We start from the raw sequence: 17,662 nt of genomic DNA on the forward strand, positions 1-17,662 counted from the left end.
AATCAGCAGCATTATCTTTGGTAGGACAATACTCAAGCTGAATGCGACCTTCAAAAATCCAATCACGAGAACAAAATGAAAATGAACATCAATGTGTTTGGATCGTCCTCGAATAACTAGATTTTTGGCTAAAGCAATAGCACTCTATGAATCTGAGTAGATGAGTGTCGGAGTAGATGAACATCCAAGGTGATTCAGAATTTGAGAAAGAGCATCAGACTTCTTAGGTAAGAAATAAACCCATGATTTGCGAGAGGTCATCCACAAGAAGCATATAATACTTGGATCCACCAAGCGATTGTACTTCCATAGGTAGGTAGCACCACTATCGGCAATCCACTCATCCGCAGTATGCGTATCAAGATCTTTGATTACCACAAGTGATGTGTCACATGAAGAAGTAGAAGACATAGCAACATATGCAATCTTGGCGTTACCGTCTTCCTTCTTGTCTTTGTTTTTGTTGTGAGAAGATGTTGATGTAGAAGAACCCTTAGATTTGGATTCAAGTTCAGCTTTTACCTTCTTGGATGCCGCCTTCTTAGCAAAACAACGATCCTCTGTATGGCCACTACGACCACAGAAAGTGCACTCCTGTTGGAAGAATCCTTTGATTTGTCCTTGTCGCCTTTGGTTGAAGAATCTTTAGCATTGGAATTAGAGCCTTCGCGTTGATCATTCCCCTTGCCTTTGCCTTTGCCCTTGCCTTGGCTTACAAAAGTCGAGTCCTTTTTGTTTTGCTTGCGAGTGAGGCACTTATCATGAAGAAGACCCATAGTCTCTTCAAAGGAAGGGAAAGGAACTCGAAGAAAGATGTTATCTTTGAACGATTCAAAAGAAGAAGGCAATTTACCAAGTAGCTTGTGGACCGGATTGCTTACCAATGTACCAAACTCTTCAAGTTGCCGCTTGATTTGATTGAATTCTCCAAGCTTCTCCACTATGTTGTCGGATTCAGAGATAGAAAGCTTATCCAAATCTTCTTCCAACTTAGCCATCTTAACCATTGAAAGTCTTCCATATTGCATTTGTATAGCGTGCCATAATTGTTGAGCCGTACTCCTTGTAGAGAGAAATTGAGACACAACCGATGTAGACATGCCATGCACAAGTAAAGCTTTGGCCCATGCATCCATATAGGTTTGATATTGAGAAGGCACCATATGAGGAGAAGTGATTATAGACCACACCCCGGCGCTTTCCAAAAGAAGTTGCATAAACAAGGACCAAGTGTGATAGTTGTTTGGGGTAAGCTTTTGTGAATCGGAAAGACTTGGAAGGCTCAAAGATTGAGTGAATGGGTTAAAGGGCTGATATAATTGAGTGGGGAGAGGACTAGTACTGGAAGTAGTAGAAGGAGGAATCATAGTAGATGAAGTTGCCATAAAAGGCATAGATGATGTAGGGGGATATACCATAGAGGGCATAGAAGTATGTGGATAGGAAGGCATAAAGGACAAAGAAGAAAGAGAGAAAGGATCCGTAGAAGGTAATGGATATGACGGAAAAGAGAAAGTAGAAGCACCTACCGAAGAAGGAATTGCACCAACTTCCGTTGTAGTAGTTGCCGGTCCAACCATCGTAGGAGATGTAGGATCCATAGTATCTTCAAGTTTGCCTTTTTCTTTTGGAGTAGAGGACTTCCGAGATCCCATAGGGAGAGGAGGGTGGGAAAACACAAGGGAAGAAGTGTCGTACCTCCAAAAATGCAGCCAATAGATGGGCTATCCACCAAGGAAGTATCTCCAAAATATGCACAAAGATAGTGCAAAAACGCAGCCACAAAACGCAACCGATATATGAACCAATAGACTCCGTAGAAACCACCAAAAGAGGGCTGAGAATATAGCCTTAGGTAGAAGGAGTATGGAGGAGTTGATTGTCCACAAAAACGCAAACACAAAGTGTGTAGCAAAGTGGAATTTTTAGCCGGTAGAAAGGTGTAGAAAAGAGGATGAATATGTACCTCAAAACACCATGAAGAGGGCTGAAGTTGATGATGAAAACGCAGCCAAGAAATCTCTCCACAAGAAGCCTCCAAAAAAACGCTACCGCATGTAGGGAAAACTAGTTGGCAATGTTTTCACCCCGCATGTAGAGTTGTAGGACTCGAATTGAAGTGGTTTAAAAACACACTTGTAGAGGATGGTAAGGGGCTGGTTTGAAGCCTCTTGCATCATTGAATGAGTGCAAGGATGATGAATAAGGGCTTCTGCAAAAAACGCAAGCAGAAATTCTACATGCAGGCAGTCTGCGAAGAATAACTCAAAAATAGTGAGGAATTTGCGAAAACTTTCTTCTGCAAAGTTGTAGACCATGATGATTCCAATAGGTGGCGCAAGCACAATCCTCAAAAATGCATCCGTTTAGCAGATAATCAAGCATGTAAGAGTTTCTGCAAAAAACACAAGCAGAAATTCTGCATGCAAGCAGTCTGCGAAGAATAACTCAAAAACGGTGAGGAATTTGCAAAAACTTTCTTCTGCAAAGTTGTAGACCACGATAATTCCAATAGGTTGCACGAGCACAATCCTCAAAAACGCATCCATTTAGCAGATAATCAAGAATGAAAAAACGCAATTGAAAGTGGGGTTGTTGAAGAGGACTAGAGGTAGAGAGGAAGAAGGATAAGGAGGCTCTATGTGCGCCACCACCTTGCTCTGATACCATGTGAGAAAGAAGAATGAGAGAAGAGACAATGTACTCAAGAACTCATTAAAGAACCACTAGCCAACTTCATTAGAAATGAACTACAATGCCTCATATATATAGGAAAGTTCCTCCACCCTTTCCTTCATCCAAAAAGTGTGTAAATAGGAAAAAATGGAAATGAATGTTATAAATCCCAAAAATGCCTAGAGGCTAAAGAGTGTGCCACTAGTGTGACACCATCTGGAGATGACACCTATCCAACAACTGTGAAGTCAAACTCCAAGAGTAAGAGCCACCATCATGTTATTCAACCTGTGGTGCAAGGCTTGTTAACAAGATATAACAATGCCTAGTCATCCACAAAGAATATAAATTTGTTGGCCAAAATATAGTGTCTATAATTCTTCACGCATAAACCATGGCTAACCCTTCTCTTTTTGTGGTTGTGTAGTTCATCTCTACTTCTCTTTTTGTGGTTGTGTAGTTCATCTCTACTTCATTGACTTGCCTATTAGTGGCAAAACAAAGAGCAGTCTAATTTGTGATGCCCTAGTTGTGCCAACACACATCCGTCCCTTGGCCCAAAATTTTGGATAGGTGGTAACTCCTCTTCCTGATATTAGAATTCTTTGTATATTTCTCATTACGCAACCCTTGTTAGGCAGTGTGAGCCTCTTATTCCATATACGGTGGTATTCCAAATAAACCTTTGGCAATGTTCAATAAGCCATCGGATATTGTGGGGGAGCTTTAAAATCTCTCTCCTCCACTCACTCCATGAGTGTCTTCCATGGATTCCTCACTGGTTTTTTTTGCATGAATGCAAACCTCTCAAGAAAATAACACTTAAATGTGTGCTAGAGGCTCGGCGAGTTTTCATCTGGGAAAGTGTAGAGGAGGTCCGGGCGCTCACGAACGTACAGCAAATTTTTGGGTTTCTCTTCTCCTAGCCACGGCATTAAGCTCTGAGTAGGCCGGCGCTGTTTCCTCTTCGCAGCTGCTGTCGTACAGCCATTCGCTGTCTGTAGGCAATTATAAGCGGGCTTAGGGCTTTTTAAGCCCATAGTCTGAGGTATCTACAGCTCACAGATCAGCCCCAATGGCTGCTCCACGCGTGCGCTAGAGTCAAAAGATCAGGCTGCTCACTTGGTAGCCATTGAAGCTTCCATTAAAGCTTCAAAATCAAGTGTTTTTTTTGCACTAATCCTCTCCTCTTAGCTCAAATCTCTTAAGTGCTTCTTGAAGGACTAGATCATATACTTCTTTGGTAGGAAGATTCTTGGTAATTCAATGCACTATCTTCTTTAGCAACTTTATCTCCCAAGACCTTCCTAGATCTCAAGTGCATGAAAATGTGTTTTAGCAAACTAAATTTGAAAATTTGGACAAAATTTCTTGTTTATGAATCTTTGGTTGCCCAAAGTTTGAGTTATTCAATGGCGTGAATAACTCTAGTTTTTCATGCCTAACCTATTTACTTATTTCTTGGATTCAAGGTAGCACTCTTGACTAGCACAATTCCCTAATCTACAAATGAGCTAATGTAAAAGATAATCAAGCCATGAATATCTAAGAGAGAGTAAGGCATGAATAATTGGGGATAACCAAAGTCGTGAAAAATTTATCGTTTAGTCGAAACATTAACATGTGAAGTGTTTGCTAGCCTACTCATATGAGGCCATTAGTGCCCATATGAGGCCATGATGCCATGCACTTAACATAAAACTACCATGGTGAAGCATAAGGCATGAGGAAGAGGGCCGAGTCGAGGGTTTTAAAAAAGCCCCAGCAACCCATTGAAGCAAATGCGACGTCACAACAAGCGAGCCACACTTGGCATACATAAATAAAATTACTCCTTAGAGAGGGGCTGGGGAGGGTAAAGGGGGAGTGCCTAACATTTGTATGAACAACTAATAGCTGGACATGATTTTATCTTACATTTGTGATTGCATATGATGCATGGATTTGTCTTTAAGAGTTAAAATTAGATTGGAAACCTTTTAAAACCAATATTCAAATAATTATTTTAAATCGACCAAAATGAAGGCCTTATCCTTTAGTTTTGGTGAGACCAAGTTAGTCAATTAGTACCTCCTAGAACACAACGTAAGGCTTGGCAAGCTGCACCTAAGGCCATATCAAGGAGCAATAAGACCATATCAAGGAGCAATAAGACCATATCAAGGCCATACAACAATATGACAATAAGACCATATCAAGGCAATCCAATGTGAACCATATTAAGGTAAGTTATAGAACGCAATATGAACCATTTAATGCAATATCAGATGGCCACAATATTCTTGGATGAATGAACTTTTGAAATGAATTAAAACTTGAAAAGCTTATCGGATTTTTGAGAGGGGTCTTTGACTTTAAAGGAAACTTATTTTTTTTTGTAAGTGAATACACCAGATTCACATGCAAGATGAGGATTCTGTTAATTCAATGGAATTTGAAAAGTTTGGAATCCTTATTATTTTAGAGAGAGCAACAAAGACTTTGGCATGTAAAAGGTTGTTAAAAGCCTTTTTGGATTTGTGGAATGAGACAAAGAAAGTTAAGCTTTGCCAATTATTTTCATGTCACAGAAAGAGAATGGCTTTCCTTGTGAAATTCACTTTTCTAAGCTCTTAGACTTATTACATCATCGCATTAACTTGAGTTGTGCCTCAATGGATTAACTTAAATGTTTCTCTCAAATAAGGCTCAATTCCATTGTTTCTCAATGCCAAAGCATTAAGTCAAGTGTTGTGTGTGCCTGAGTGGGTTAACTTAAACGTGTTTACACAACTCAAACAAGGCTCAACTCCATTATTTCTCAATGCTAGAGCTAATCCCACTCAAACAATAACCGCACGGAAAAAACATAATGTAATTAATTACTCCAAAAGTTAGTTTAACCTTTAGATAATTTTAAGGTTTAAGAAATTAAATCTCAGTCTCTCTCTCTCTCTCTCTCTCTCTCTCTCTCTCTCTCTCTCTCTCTCTCTCACTCACTCATAATAATAATAAGGTTCTAAAAAAACCCTTTTTAATTACTCACAAAAGACCTTAAAATTTCCTCTTTTTGGGATTTTTCTAGCCAACTCAATCTCGTAATGAAGGAGCTTCTATTTGGTTACTCATCACATGGTTTCAACATGAACCCATACTAATGATTCATAGCCAAATCACACTAAATATAAATAATAGACCATTTAAACCATTATCAAAACTTGAGCTTCACAATCTACTTAAGAGAGTAATCTATGATACCAAATGAAACAACCCAAAGAAATAATCACATGTGAGTGTCAATATAAGGTCAATATACACATTAGCATAAGTGTGAAGCAATCTAAGTACCTCTAATCTAGAGTCACCAATGCGGTAGCAATCATCGCTAAGGTGGGCTCCACTAACCACTCACCACCACCCAACAATAGGCTCCAAGCCTAATACAACACAAAGCTATCCCCTGAAACCGGTTTGCATCACAAGGCATGCATGTCACATAGTATGCACCCCTGATCCTCCTCACAATTGTCATTAATGCAAATAGCTAGTGGGCTAACCAATACTTAGTTCCTCAGGAGGCCCCTCATGCGAGTCCCATGGAGGGACCCACTCTATAATTTAAGCCACAATCTAACTATATACTAAATAATCTAGTTTACACTAAGTAAACTCTCCAGCCTCATGCTAGCTTTGTTATGTCCAAACAATGCGACATAACGTGCTTGATTACTAGTTACTACACACACACACACACACACACACACACACACACATGAAGTCCCACTTAGTGGCTTTTACTGGACCTATGGGTGGCTCTGCCCCGAGGGATTCATAAAGTGAATTCCTCGAGAGATGTGCATGCATCACGTGCTTGCTATGAGGGTTAAGCCTTGGTTTTTGAAATTGGGACTTTACATAGGTATGAAAGCCAAGGCTCCTTGTGTTTGAGATCTCGATAAGAGAAACAACTATTTTAGGCATTTCATTTAACTACACACACACACACACACACACACACACACACACACACACACCTGTACATGTGTACATGCACACACATGCGAGCACGCGTGTGCACACGCACACACACACACACACACACACACATGGTCACATATACACACACCCCCACATACACACACAAGTAAGGTACAGGGTTTGATAATTTTATGCATATGAAAACAATTACATTACACTCCCCAATTTTATTGCAATTATGCACTACAACTTTAATATGATAATAATTGAAATACTGCAAAATAAAAACCTCGCACAACACCGATTCATTGCTAATCGCACATGGGCTATAATATAATTAAAAGTAGCTATATTTGAGTGGTTCTAAGAGGGGAATTTCTATCGTCGTTATGAATTAATGTTCATGTGAGCCTTTGGGAGATGAATGTTTGAAACATGCCATGAAAGTTCATCTTCACTGTACAAGTCTACATATCCCTCTATTTGTACTCTTTCCATGCCAATGGGTGCATAAATGAATGTTGAAAACATACAATGTGAACCTCATCTTGAGTGTACAAATCAAATTCTCTCTCTATTTTTAGTTTTAACTTCCATGCCAGTGGGTGCATATACGAACGTTCGTTCATAATTTAAAAAGACTAAGTCTTATAAACCTACTAAGGGGCACAGGCATCATGAAGGGTGGATTTTTTTGTTTGGGAGAGATGGGTAAATTCGGGCCTTGCGGCGGTTGAGAGACCACGAGCTCAGCCCAACACGCGGACACACATGCACATGCACATGCACACGCATACTGCGGGGTTGAGAGACCATGAACTCAGCCCCAACACACACATGCACATGCACACGCATACGCATACGCATATGCAAGGACTTTTTTTTGTTTGAAGAGTAATAATACTTGCAAGGTTTTGTAGATAATTTAAATGTTTGAAAGTTTTGGTTTGCTTTTAAAACTAAGGTATTGTTGAGGAATTGTAAGGGATAAAAGTCCTAAAAAGAGACGCAAGGCAGAGAGAGGCGTGATTTGTTTCTCATAAAGCGAGGGTGTGTGTGTGAGACACAGTGTGTGTGTACGATTGGCAAGAAACGCCTCCCCAAGTTTGTAGGAGCGAGAAATTCGCCTTAACGTGCCCGAACGATTCCTCGCGCCTCTCTCTCTCTCTCTCTCTCTCTCTCTCTCTCTGTCTCTGTCTCTGTCTCTGTCTCTGTCTCTCTATTATGCCTCCACGCTCCAGCCGGCGGAGAAATCTCGCATCAGGTCCTCTTCTCCATCGCTAATCGTAGTGCATATCGAAGCATAATCTTTCCCTAATCGAAGGCATTTCGTCTGTTTCATGTCGCAAATTCGCACAATTGATTTGGATGTATTACCTGCTTCTGTTAATTTGATGAAATGCTATGGCTCAAAATTGGTGGTTTCGCAGCTGCTTTGTGGCTGCTTCTAGCTCTCTGCTTTGCAGTAGCGGCAGCGGGAGATCATGGCCGGGGCAGCAGTAGCAGCAGCAGAGTGGCGGAAGGGTGGATGGGTGCGGTGGCGTCCGACGAAGGGCGGTGCTCCAATATTGGCAGGGACGTGATGGCCGGCCAGGGAGGAAACGCCGTGGATGCCAGCGTGGCAGTGGCGCTGTGCCTGGGCGTGCTGAATCCCATGGCCAGCGGCATCGGCGGCGGCGGCTTCCTCCTCCTCCTCCCTGCCGGCGCCACTCCCGCCCTCGCCTACGATTTCCGCGAGGCCGCCCCTGCAGCAGCATCCCAGGTCAGCTTAGCTCACTCTTGATCATTTGTATTAACGCTAATACGTCTTCTCCGTCTTGAAATCATCTCCTCTCACGTTTTCCCCCTTTAGATGCCGTGACGTGATTAGTTAGTTGCAGCTGCCATCTCACGTTTCCCTGCACCCATAATTAGTTATTTGGATTTTCAAGCATGATCACTAATCGCGTTCCTAAGCTTCGTAATCTTAATGGATTTAGCGCCTTTGACTCGATGATTGATGATGAAAGACGAACCAGCAGCTACTAATCGGACTCTTAATCTTGATTTAGCTCTAATTATCTCTTATATATCAGAACTAGTTGGGGCGCTTTCATGGTTAGTTTTGATGAATCATCTCATTTGTGTAATTAGAATTTAAACAAATGATTTCGAAATGGCTCAACACAGAACATGTACTCGGAGAATTCAGACTTGCAATTGAATGGGGCTCTGTCGGTCGCCGTACCTAGTGAGTTGGCAGGCCTGCACCTAGTGTGGCAACAACATGGGACCCTTCCATGGAAGACCCTGGTAGAGCCAGCCATCCATCTGGCCGAAAATGGCTTCGAGGTGAGGCCATACCTAGCACATGCAATCAATTCATCATCAACTGCCATCTTAGCAGATGAAGGATTGAGAGAGGTTTTTGCTCCCAATGGGAACTTGCTCAGAGCCGGGGACATATGCATCCAAACAGCCTTGGCCACAACACTGAGGTCCATAGCCCTTGATGGCCTGCATGCCTTCTATAATGGCTCCATTGCAGAGAACCTCGTGAAGGACGTGAAGAAAGCAGGCGGGATTATCACCATGGAGGACCTTGCCGCCTACAGAGTGAAGGTCCGTGACCCCATTGTGCAGGAGATTCAAGGATTGACCATCTATGGAATGCCTCCACCATCTTCAGGAGGTGCATGCATGGCTATGGTAAGCGATCTTCTCATCAGTGGATACATAGTTTATTCTTTCAATGCCCACCTCGTTAAGATATTGTTTTGAGGACCTTGTTATAGGTGCTCAACATCCTGGCAGCCTACCCAGACCCTTTTCAAGCAGTGATGGGATCGTTGGGGCTGCACCGCATTGTCGAGGCTTTCAAGCATACCTTTGCAGTCCGAATGAACCTGGGTGACCCTGATTTTGTCAATGTAACAGATGTTCTCACTGACATGCTCAATGCAACATTTGCAGCAGAGCTTCAGAAGCTCATCCATGACAATGGCACATTTCCTCCTACGTATTATGGTGGCAGGTGAAGCCCTTACCTAAAGTGTTCTTTCGTTCTGATACTGTTTCACTTGTGCTCACTCGTTGCCCGTGTCAGCTGCCTCTATGCCTTGACCCTCTCCAACTCCCAAGAATAAAGCCACCAAACATCATTGGAGGCCAAAAGCCCCCAAGCTAGCACAGGCACCTACAGCCTTGTCCCAAGGGCAAGGAGAAGATTGAAGACAACCACTACCAAGAGTGCCAGCAAAGTAGCACCAGAGAGGAGGACATAGCCTCCACATCGACTGCACCTTGTGAGGTGCCCAACAGGTTCCCCAAAGCCGAGCCAATCACTAATGGCCTCCACTCTCAATCGTAGGCGTGGGAACTTAAACTCCTCTTTTTGTAGTACTAGTAAGGAGCCACTTGGATTCTTATGTGATTGTTGTGAAGAAAACATTGTGGTTTACCTAGCCTTGATTGCTGATTTCTTACACCTGACCAGGATCCTAGTTGCAATGTTGCATGCCATATTGAGAATTTGGATTTCTAATGAACTCTTCTTTGGATTCAGATGGGGCCAATTGGAGGATCATGGCACCAGCCATTTCAATGTTGTGGACCGGGACCGCAATGTGGTGTCCATGACAACCACAATCAACTACTCATTTGGAGCCAAAGTCCTCTCCAAGTCGACAGGGATAGTGTTGAACAATGAGATGGGAGATTTCTCAATCCCCACTAGTGACCCCGGCACCTCCCCACCAGCCCGAGCTAACTTTATCCAGCCCTACAAGCGGCCATTATCATCCATGTCTCCTACCATAGTCATGAAGGCAAGTTTACTGGTCCAGTCTATTATCACTAAAATAAGTAGCAACCACTCATTGTTTCCATGTTTGGAGGCTATGGTACAAAGGCTAATCACAGATGATTAAAGATGGGCAAGATGGGCTATCATCATACATTGATAGGTGATTGCATTAGGAAAAACTGGTTACATTTACTGGTATCAATCGACAGGCGATGGGAGATGGGCTTATGTATTGATAGGTCATTGGATGATGTAACTTTGTCTGGCAAAATGATCGTCATTAAACAAATTTTTTATCTGCCCTTTCAGGATGGGCGATTTCTAGGAGCTCTTGGAGGGAGTGGAGGGGTGAAGATCATTACCACAACAATACAAGTGTTTTTGAACAGGTTTTGGAAAGGCTACCAGCCACTTCCATCTGTAGCCAATCCAAGGATCCATCATCAGGTTTCTACTTATATATAAATCTCCTCTCATGTGATGATGCTACACCTTCCTTTTGCAATTCAATTTGTATTTATGAGGCTAATTTGTATCTCTGTACCTGATAGAAGTTATGTTTATCCCCTGCACCACTCATGCATGTGCATGTACACACTCACAAACACCAACATGAGGAATGAAATGTTCTCTCTCTCACCAACATGAGGAATGAAATGTTCTCTCTCTTTCTCTCTCTCTCTCTCTCTGCCGGTGGATTGTGCATTGGGCTCTCACTCAAGAGACTCCAGGTTCAAGTCCCATTGCAGTTCTTCAGAGAGACGGGGTCTGCAAGTTGAGGAGTAGAGATGGATGCATAGACTCAAACCCCCCCTAGGTTTGTGCTATTGCCACGGATTTTTACAGAAGACTTCTATTGGCCAGTCCCCTCTCTCTTCCCAAGTTGAGGCAGCAAGAAAGAGAGTTTGGCAGAATACTTAGGAGGTGGTCTCACCAAGGTTGCAGGTGTTCTTGTGCTCTCCCTTCTCGCATGATGATTTGTGTGTGAGGCGTTATCGGCAAGTCGAGAGGATGGCCGCGTGTGCAATGACTGGACTACATGCAGTCCTCTGGCTTGGCTAGTCGAAGAGATTCCAAGTTTTTAGTCACATGCTCGACTGTCTAATGCCATGATCTAGTATAGATCTCCTTGCTTGGCAGTGTGGTGCCATTATATTGTTTATATCCTTTTGCTTGGCTGTGACACTCTCTCTCTCTCTCTCACACACACACACACACATGCGAGCGTCAGCTCTCTCTCTCTCTCTCTCTCCCACACACACGGAGATTCTTTTTAATGGGGTTTTTTTTTTGGCATGAACAGCTGATGCCGGACGTTTTGGACTACGAGGATTGGACAACGGTGGAAGGGGAGCACATCGAGGAACCGGAGGTGGTGGTGGAGTATCTGGAGAGTAAGGGCCACAACTTGACGGCGAGCACGGGGGCCATCTCACAGCTCATCGTGCAGGACCTCAGCGAGCCACTCTTGGCCATGGCCATGGCCACCCACCGTGGGCGCAAGATGAGGGTGGGTGGTTCTCGGACGATGGCCAAACTCACTGCCGTGAGTGACCTCCGAAAAGACGGCCACCCCGCCGCCTTCTGAAAACCCATTGGTCTATTTATTTAAAACCCTACGATATATGTATATATATATTCGAAATCTATATTCACACATTAGAAATAGGGAATGCACCAGCAATTTTAACAAAACCTTCCAAATCTTTGGTCATATGCCCACATTAATCATTTAGTGTCCCCCACAAAAACATTTTCCTATCCTATTGGGCAACATTTTAAGAATTTCATTAAATTTGTATTAGTCTACATCCACTTTCATTTTCCTATCCTATTGGGCAACATTTTAAGAATTTCATTAAATTTGTATTAGTCTACATCCACTTTTTTTGCGAGGAGGAACACATACATACTCGTTCTTTCACCCCTTTTTTGAAGTGATAGAGAAGGATGGGCCAAAATTGGACCTGCATTTGGGACAAGAAAGATTGTCGCCTTGTCCACCCAACTATTTTCCCCACATCCACTTTAGATGCAATGTATCAAATTAAAATACAAACACCCTAATCCCTACCGTTAAAAAGGCAAAGTTTGAAGGTTTCAGATGACCTCATCAAGCGTTATCCATGCTTATAATGGACCTTAGTCATGGATGGCGATAAATGCTTATCATGGACCTCAATCAATGACAATATGGATTTCCAAAGTTTATAGTCATGGATGGCCATGCCACCTTCCACCTTGCCACCCAAGCACAAGAAAACTCAATCAAGGCCCTATAGGGGTAGCAATGAGGTGGTATTAAAGGTGCTCTAGTTTTTTGCACATCCACAACCTCAATGAAGGTTTAAAGGAGGTATTGTGCCAACCTGTGTTCCCATTGCTCTAAGCTCCAACTCACTTAAAAAGTGGATTTGTTGTCCCTACCCCCATTTGATTTGTTTTCATCTTGAAATTATGGACTCTAGGTGTATGCTTACATACCCCAAAAATGTATCTATAAAGGTAGTGGTGTTTTCTCAAGAAACAATAATCAATGGAGACTCTCGATGCAATATTGGAAAATTTTATCTAACAATCAATGGTTGTAACACACCCCAAGAATGCACCTATAGGGATAATGTCCTTAACAACTTATTTAGTTAGGAGAGGATTACATATGTGGTGTCACAATCTTGGATTCCTATCCAACAATCAAGGGTTATTATAATTTTATTTCACAGCCAAATCGTGTATCTATAGGGGAAGTGGTGCCTCAAAAAGAAACGCTAAGATAGGGGAAGTGGTGCCTCAATAGAAATGATATGCCATAGGATGGGCAATAAACCTTTTAATTGGACTATAAAGGCCATGACGACAGTCCGTGTACCCACTTTAGAAAATGATGGGCTGTTGGGGTAAGAAATGGGCCCAATCAAGTCAATCATGCTTAGCCACACCGTACTGTATTGGCATTTCAATTTCTATCCAAGAATTATGGGGATATGATTTCCCACACCCTAAAGTATGTCTCTATAAGGGTGGTGGTCACGGCTTCCTCAACAACAATGGTCTATCGGTGAGCTGATGGACTTATGAATCCAACTCTATCTAGGAATCACTTATCATATTAGGGATTTAGGGATGGGATATGATGCTGGTAGGCTTATGAATCAAACTCTATCTAAGAATCACTTGTCATGTTCGAGATGCTTGCATCATGTCAAGCCATGAGCTATAGTGCTTTATACTTCAAGGCCATCATAAACCCCTAATTGCCACAATTTTTATTATTTGCACTTGGTGTCTCTAGTTGGCTGAACAAGTGAACAAATTATGTGTTAACTTGGTCAATTTTTTGACCTGGTCATAATTAAGGAGTTCTTACAAAGCTTGACCATCAACGTCATTAAAAGATGGAGTCCCACCAAGGATGTTGTAAGATAATTAAGGAGTTGTTATTATCACCCCATAAATTAAGGTGGAGATTAAGCCTGATTCAATGGAATAAACGTTGAATATGGATTATTTGGTTGAGTGTGTGTACGTACCTTAGAGGTGCAAGATATTATCTTGTGTGTTGTGGAAAGATAAGAATGCCACATGAGATATTGTGTGAATGCCACATGAGATATTGTGTGAATCATGAGAGCCACATAAAAGAATGGGATTACCACATGGTATTATGATGTGAAAGAGATTGGGTTAGAGGCCATCTATATTAGAAGCCTTTCATTGTAAGGTTCATAACACATTGCAATACAGATTGATTGAGTGTGACTATCTTGTCTACTTTGCATCAGTGTGCAATTAGCCTCATGGCTTATCTTTATTTTGTGAGCCGCCTTATGCATATGTTTAATATGTGATTAGCACTATGCTTAGCACGATCTTAAATTCTTAACATGGTATTAGAGAAATGTTTAGCTAAGCCTAGATTGGTGTGTGTTTTTAGAGTGTTGGTTTATGTTATGGTTTGTGTATAGAAAAACATTTCATTAGCTTAGGGAGAGCAATTTGTGTAAGACTAAGCCATTTTTATGGTTCATTGGAAACTTGGAGGTCCTTGAAGCTACTCACGAAGTCAAGAAGTGCATATTTTAACATTATGAAGGCTAAAGAGTGGAAGCTCGTGTGTTGAGCTCACCAAAAGGGGTGGAGCATGTGCGTGTGTGTTTTGTGGAGTGCAATGAAGAAAAGCTATGGAGCTTCTCTACTTGGTGTCTATTGATGAAATGAGCACAAGTATGGTTTAGGTGTGTCTCTAGTATTCCCCTCTATTCTCTTTTCATGGTATCAGAGCCTGGGTAGCTCTCATTAGGGTTTCTTGAGTGAGTAAGAAAAAGGAAAAATTATGGTTTTGGAGCTTTCCATGTATGGAACTTGCAAGTGTTGATTCTATGCATCATTGAGGTGATTGGAGTGTAGCTAAGGGACATTAATCACACCCTAATCATTACCCAAGCTCAACCAAACATCATTGAAGAAGGAATATCATTTGGTGGTAGCCTAAAATTCAGCACAAAAATCACTAGGGAGTAGAAAATTAGAAAAAAAAAGAGCTCAAATGAATGCATACAATGCTCAAAAGGCTTAGCAATTTACCCCCAGGAAAGTATAAACCTTTGTATGAAACCCAAAAGCACTCATTTGGATGTATTGATGCAAAACAAGCTATATTAAACAATATTAACAGGGTTGTTAATTGTAATTAGAAAAATAAAGGTACTTAATCATCTAATTAATCAAAATTAGTGCAATTGAGCCTACACATGGCTAGAGCAACTTGACACAAAGCCAATGAATGCATGAGCCTCAGATTTGGATGCAATTTGAATGAATTATAAGTGGATTAGTACCGGTATTTAACTATTTATAGGTTCCCGACCAAAACAGAAAGCTATTTTTGGCATGTATTTGACACTTGGGGTGACCTCGGACGATGTTTACATGTGACATGGAGCATGCATGGATTTAAAGGCACATGGTATAAAATTGATTGGATCATTTCCCAATGATTTAATAAATTAATGAGCTTGTATTGTGCGGCATTGCAAGCTGTAGTGGACTGCAGATAGTGGATGTACGTGAACAAATGGATGTAAAGCATCAAGAATGAGCTCGTGTGAGTACATTGGAGTATTCCAGAAAGTGGTGGACTATTTTAGATGTGTTTCTCAGAATTTGTGAGCATTTTCAGCTTATGAAAACGGTGGTTTTGAGTCTCGGATTCTATCACCATAAAATTGTGGAATGTGTGGATAGCATTTGTGATTAAGCACATGTATGTATGAGTGTTTGAGCTGATTGATTGCTATACTCAGTGAACTTTGTACATAACAAGATGAGTGATAGTCCAAAAAAGATTATTGGGAAAAATCTTGATAGAAACAACTTCTAGTAGATTTGAAAGTACCACATGACGAACTTTTTGAAAGTCAAAAGATTGGAATTTTGTGACAGGTGAGGAGACGAAGCCAAGGGTTCCACCAGTGAACGCAACACCTGCTTAGCTTACAACACATAGGAATTGGGTAGAGAGGACATTTAAAGTGTTGTATTATTTCTCAATTTGTGTGACAGATGGGATGTTATGCCATATTCATGATACAGATAATCCCAAGGATCATGCATGGGATACATTGGTGAAGTTGTATGATACAACTACTCAACCAAAGAAGATGTAGTTAAAGCAAAAGATACATTGTGGGACTCAAAACAATAGGAGCATCAATGACTATGTGTAGGAGATTAAAATGACATTGCATCTATTGGTGCCCCTATCAAAGATGATGACTTGGTTTCCATTACATTGAATGGTTTGGCCAAAGACTATAAGGCATTTGAAACCTCTATAAGGGTTAGGGGTGGAGACTCCTCAGCTTTTGATGAGTTGTTCTCTTTGCTTATTTTGGAGGATATAAAACTTGGTTTAGGTACTTCGTCTAGTACCAGTGGGCATGCAAGGGACTAGGCATTCCACACTCATAGAAGTGCTAAAGGCACGGGGAGATCTAGTTTGAGAGGATGTACAGGTGGATGTGGTTGGCATGATAGGCCACCACAACAACAATAGGATTCACAACCATCATTTGGTGCACATGGTGGTAGAGGTTTTTACCCTCATGCTAGAGGGCGATCTGGATCTCATGGTAGAGGCCGTTGGCAACCATGACATCATAATATGCATGGAATTGAGCGTCAGTATTGTGGTAAACTTGGACATATGGATAGATATTGCTACAAAAAGTAAAATGAGTGCAACATGGAAATTATGCATCATCTAGCAATGAAGGACATACAGATCATTTGTTTGCCATGAGGCATGTGATGGGCACTTTGACATCTTGCCCAAAGAGAGTGTTTGAACATGATATATGGATTCAGGTGCATCAAACCTCATGACATATCATGGAGAGTGGTTTGATAACATAATGCCTACACAAAATCAGGGTTATGTTGCTACTACAAGTGATGATACTCAGCATCCTATTACACATGTTGGTAGTGTGCCATTGAGGATGCATGATGGTGTAGTGAAAACTATGTCAGAGGTGTTGTATATGCCATCTATTACAAAGAGTTTGGAATTCGGACAAATGGTGGAACAAGGATTATAGGTGAGATATAATGAGCATGATATTTTTTTGAGGAATTTAAGCATGGCTATAAATTGATTGGCCAAAGTTCAAAAACAAGGGAGATTGTTCAAGCTATATGAAAGTATACCAGAATTGAAGTTAGCCATGTTTTCTCATAGTTGTGGGATAGTGCCATACATTGATATTTGGCACAAAAGGATTGTCCATGTAAACATACAAAAGCTGAAATCTATGCAAACAAAGGGCCTTGTTGGTGGTCTACCTAGATTCAAATATGATGGGAATACACATGTTTGTGATGCATGCCAATTTGGGAAACAAGTACGGTTGCCATTTTCTAGGGATAGTCAAATAAGTAGAAGACCATGTGAAAGCTTTTGTTAATTTAAAGAACATGTTAGGTATTTGAAAGCTTTTGTTAATTACTTTAAAGTACTTTTTGGTACCTTTTTCTACTTTGTGTACTCTCATGTGCTTTCTATTGTAGTAAAGCTCTACTAGTCATTTAGTAGTTGTAGTACTTTCTGTTACCTATTTCTACTTTTTGTACTCTCATGTGCTTTCTGTTGTAGTAAAGCTATGTTAGTCCTTTGGTAGTGTTTTGTAAAATGTAAGAGAAAGGAAGTTGTTTTTTACCTCCCTAAATCCTTTTGATATTTGGTAA

At 41.3% G+C, this 17,662-nt stretch overlaps 1 protein-coding gene across 1 annotated transcript; it reads left to right on the plus strand.

Annotated features, from left to right (window-relative positions):
* The first annotated feature begins 7,711 nt into the window (after window positions 1-7,711).
* On the plus strand, window positions 7,712-12,289 carry LOC147607395 (glutathione hydrolase 2-like). Its single transcript, XM_086790566.1, has 7 exons — window positions 7,712-7,897; window positions 8,064-8,395; window positions 8,803-9,321; window positions 9,408-9,646; window positions 10,178-10,439; window positions 10,727-10,864; window positions 11,721-12,289. The coding sequence occupies exons 1-7, from the start codon at window positions 7,858-7,860 to the stop codon at window positions 12,003-12,005; spliced, it is 1,815 nt and encodes a 604-aa protein (XP_086646692.1). The 5' UTR covers window positions 7,712-7,857; the 3' UTR covers window positions 12,006-12,289.
* Window positions 12,290-17,662: the final 5,373 nt, after the last annotated feature.

The sequence above is a fragment of the Cibotium barometz genome, chromosome 55, assembly GCF_041138505.1.
Source record: "Cibotium barometz isolate CiBa-2024 chromosome 55, ASM4113850v1, whole genome shotgun sequence".
NCBI lineage: Eukaryota > Viridiplantae > Streptophyta > Polypodiopsida > Cyatheales > Cibotiaceae > Cibotium > Cibotium barometz.

Bases quoted from the DNA above. Each gene is read 5' to 3' on its own strand.
- LOC147607395 (XM_086790566.1), top strand. From the start codon at position 7,858: ATGCCTCCACGCTCCAGCCGGCGGAGAAATCTCGCATCAG. The intron at 8,396-8,802 runs GTCAGCTTAGCT...GGCTCAACACAG, and splicing joins CCCCTGCAGCAGCATCCCAG to AACATGTACTCGGAGAATTC. The intron at 9,322-9,407 runs GTAAGCGATCTT...ACCTTGTTATAG, and splicing joins GAGGTGCATGCATGGCTATG to GTGCTCAACATCCTGGCAGC.